General features: G+C 39.1%; 1 protein-coding gene across 1 annotated transcript; it reads left to right on the top strand.

Moving 5' to 3' along the window:
- Positions 1-792: 792 nt before the first annotated feature.
- On the top strand, positions 793-2217 carry gcgb (glucagon b). The gene is made up of 4 exons (XM_060928817.1): positions 793-876; positions 1018-1120; positions 1292-1438; positions 1985-2217. The coding sequence occupies exons 2-4, from the start codon at positions 1026-1028 to the stop codon at positions 2103-2105; spliced, it is 363 nt and encodes a 120-aa protein (XP_060784800.1). The 5' UTR covers positions 793-876; positions 1018-1025; the 3' UTR covers positions 2106-2217.
- The last annotated feature ends 271 nt before the right edge of the window (positions 2218-2488 follow it).

Below are 2488 nucleotides of genomic sequence, written 5' to 3'. Positions count from 1 at the left end.
AGGTAGCACTGACACAGCTCCATGGACTCAAGTCCATGTGGGTTTCCTTTGGTGTCCATTCACCTCTCAAAAACATGCATGTAGGTGGACTGGCTACACTAAATTGCCCAGAGGTGTGCGTGAATTTGTGTCTTTCAATGGTCCCTGCTTCACGCTCAGTGATTTAGTTTCAGCACCACTGTGATGCTGACCAGGATCATTGTAGATGAATGAATGAAGAGTAATAGCACTATAAGATAGTGTCGCTTTTCAAATGCCAGATTCTGAACTCAGTGGCATTAGTTGCTTATATCTTTTAAATGTATTTTTCAGACACGGATAAGCCAAAGGTAAACTATGGGCATATACTGGACCTATAAATTGGCCCATAGAGACAATCATTGTCCAGTATTTACAAAGCTTAAAACCAAAAGACATTGCTTTAATTCTCTGTCAGTCTACATCACTTACTTCAGTGGAAAGTACTCAATTCCCTGGAAACTGAAATGAATCACTTTATTTGTCAGGATGGCATCATGTTTGATCTCTGCTCACTAGTGACAGTTTTTTAGCTTACATGGACATTGCCGCATCTCATTTGTCACACTGCAAATATGTCCAGTGCATTGAAATGGAGACTTGACTAATGGATTGAGAGTAACAGGTATACGTGTGCATATGTGCGTGTTTGTGCAAGTGTGTGCGTCTGTATGCGTGTGTTTGTATGTGTGTGTGTTACCAGAGCGACCTGTCGATAGATGGGTTTCTCTATATAAGACACACTGTGCCAGGCAAGGGACAAAGAAACGCTCCTGGGAGCCTGATAAGACACCAGCATACGGTACACGAGCACCCTCCCTCGATCATCTTTCTGTTTCTTCCTTTTGGCAGTTACAGGTAGGAACCGAGTTTAACGGATTTAAACTGCTGTTAAAACTTATTGTGTGTTCTGTATTTAAGTGTGAGCAAATTTGATACCTGAATTAGAATTATGAGCATCTGTTCTTTGATATACTGAACGTGATTTGTACTTTTCAGAGAGCAGAATGAAGAGCATTCATTTTTTGGCTGGACTTCTACTCCTTATCGTTGTACAAAGTAGTTGGCAAATTGCTATTGATGACACGGAAGAAAATTCCAGGTAAGACTAGTAGATTTTGTTTTAGCCAAAAAGAAATCAAAAGGTGTTTTATTTAAAAGTGTTTTCTGGGTGCAGAGAAGTATATTTTACAACAATAAGATTTACTTCTTTCTTGCCTAAAGGTTTGGGGGTTTTTTTTGAATGGTTGTTAATAATGTTATGTCTTTTCAGTGTAATGTTAGAAGATACACTATTCAATAATCCAACCTACATGAAAAGGCACTCAGAAGGAACATTCTCAAACGATTATAGCAAATACCTGGAGACCAGAAGAGCTCAGGATTTCATACAGTGGCTGATGAACTCAAAGAGAAGTGGGTACGTGTTGAATTATTTCCCTTGAATACTGCTGAAACAAAAATATCATGATACTACTGTTTAACAGTGATCAAGATCTGACATGGCTGACATTAAAAATTTATGATAAATTTCATCATCAAAACTTTCACTGCCTAGAGGCTCATGGTATCAATTATCTTTTTAATAAAGCTGTTATCAGTGGTGCAGTGGTTAATACTGTTGTCTCACAGCAAAAAGGTTCTAGGTTCAAACCTTGTGGTCAAATGCGGCCTTTCTGTGCAGAGTGTGCATGTTCTCTCCATGCATGCATGGTTTTCCCTCTGGGTGTTCTGGTTTCATCCGGCAGTCCAAAGACGTGGATTAGGTCAACTGGCTACTCTAAATTACCCAGAAGTGTGAGTGTAAATGGTTGTGTTGGCCCTATGATAGATTGATGACCTGCATCTGAGCTTCCTGATGTTAGGTTATTTTGTTATGATTTTGCTACTTGCTCTTAACAGTATAGCAGCTTTTTTAAATAATATCTTTTACACTTTAACTCATAACGCTTTTGCTTTTTCTTAGTTCCCACACAAGACGGCATGCAGATGGCACATACACCAGCGATGTGAGCTCATACATGCAGGACCAGGCAGCCAAAGAGTTTGTATCCTGGCTGAAAATGGGGAGAGGGAGAAGAGAGTAGAGAAGCTCCCTTCAGCAAGAGAGAAGCGCTCCATACCTTTTACACTGGAAAGAGACACAATGCGAGACTCTGTTGGCCCATCCTATTCAGTCATACTATATTTTATAAGGAACTGTGCTGTCACTGCAAACAAAATGTGTTTGAAATAAATCTCTGCTGAAACTAAGAACTGTCGTGTCATTCTCTGTTGTGTTTGGTATGTTTTGAGAAAATGGTACATTTGTGAAATATTCATATACAATGGCATATTATATCCATCCCTTGATGGGCTTTGTTAATGTTGTTAACTTTTTATTCCACAGATAAACAATGACAGTCAGCACTGCATCATTTACAAATGAAGTGACATCTAAAATATCCGAGCACGCCTGATACTTAAATGA

Source organism: Neoarius graeffei, chromosome 9 (genome assembly GCF_027579695.1).
Source record: "Neoarius graeffei isolate fNeoGra1 chromosome 9, fNeoGra1.pri, whole genome shotgun sequence".
Classification (NCBI taxonomy): domain Eukaryota; kingdom Metazoa; phylum Chordata; class Actinopteri; order Siluriformes; family Ariidae; genus Neoarius; species Neoarius graeffei.
The sequence above is the reverse complement of the archived record's forward strand: the minus strand, read 5'-3'. Positions and strand labels throughout refer to the sequence as shown.

Coding starts and splice junctions, on each gene's coding strand:
- gcgb (XM_060928817.1), top strand. CDS start 1,026: ATGAAGAGCATTCATTTTTTGGCTGGACTTCTACTCCTTATCGTTGTA. Junction 1,121..1,291: donor GACACGGAAGAAAATTCCAG/GTAAGACTAGTA, acceptor ATGTCTTTTCAG/TGTAATGTTAGAAGATACAC. Junction 1,439..1,984: donor ATGAACTCAAAGAGAAGTGG/GTACGTGTTGAA, acceptor GCTTTTTCTTAG/TTCCCACACAAGACGGCATG.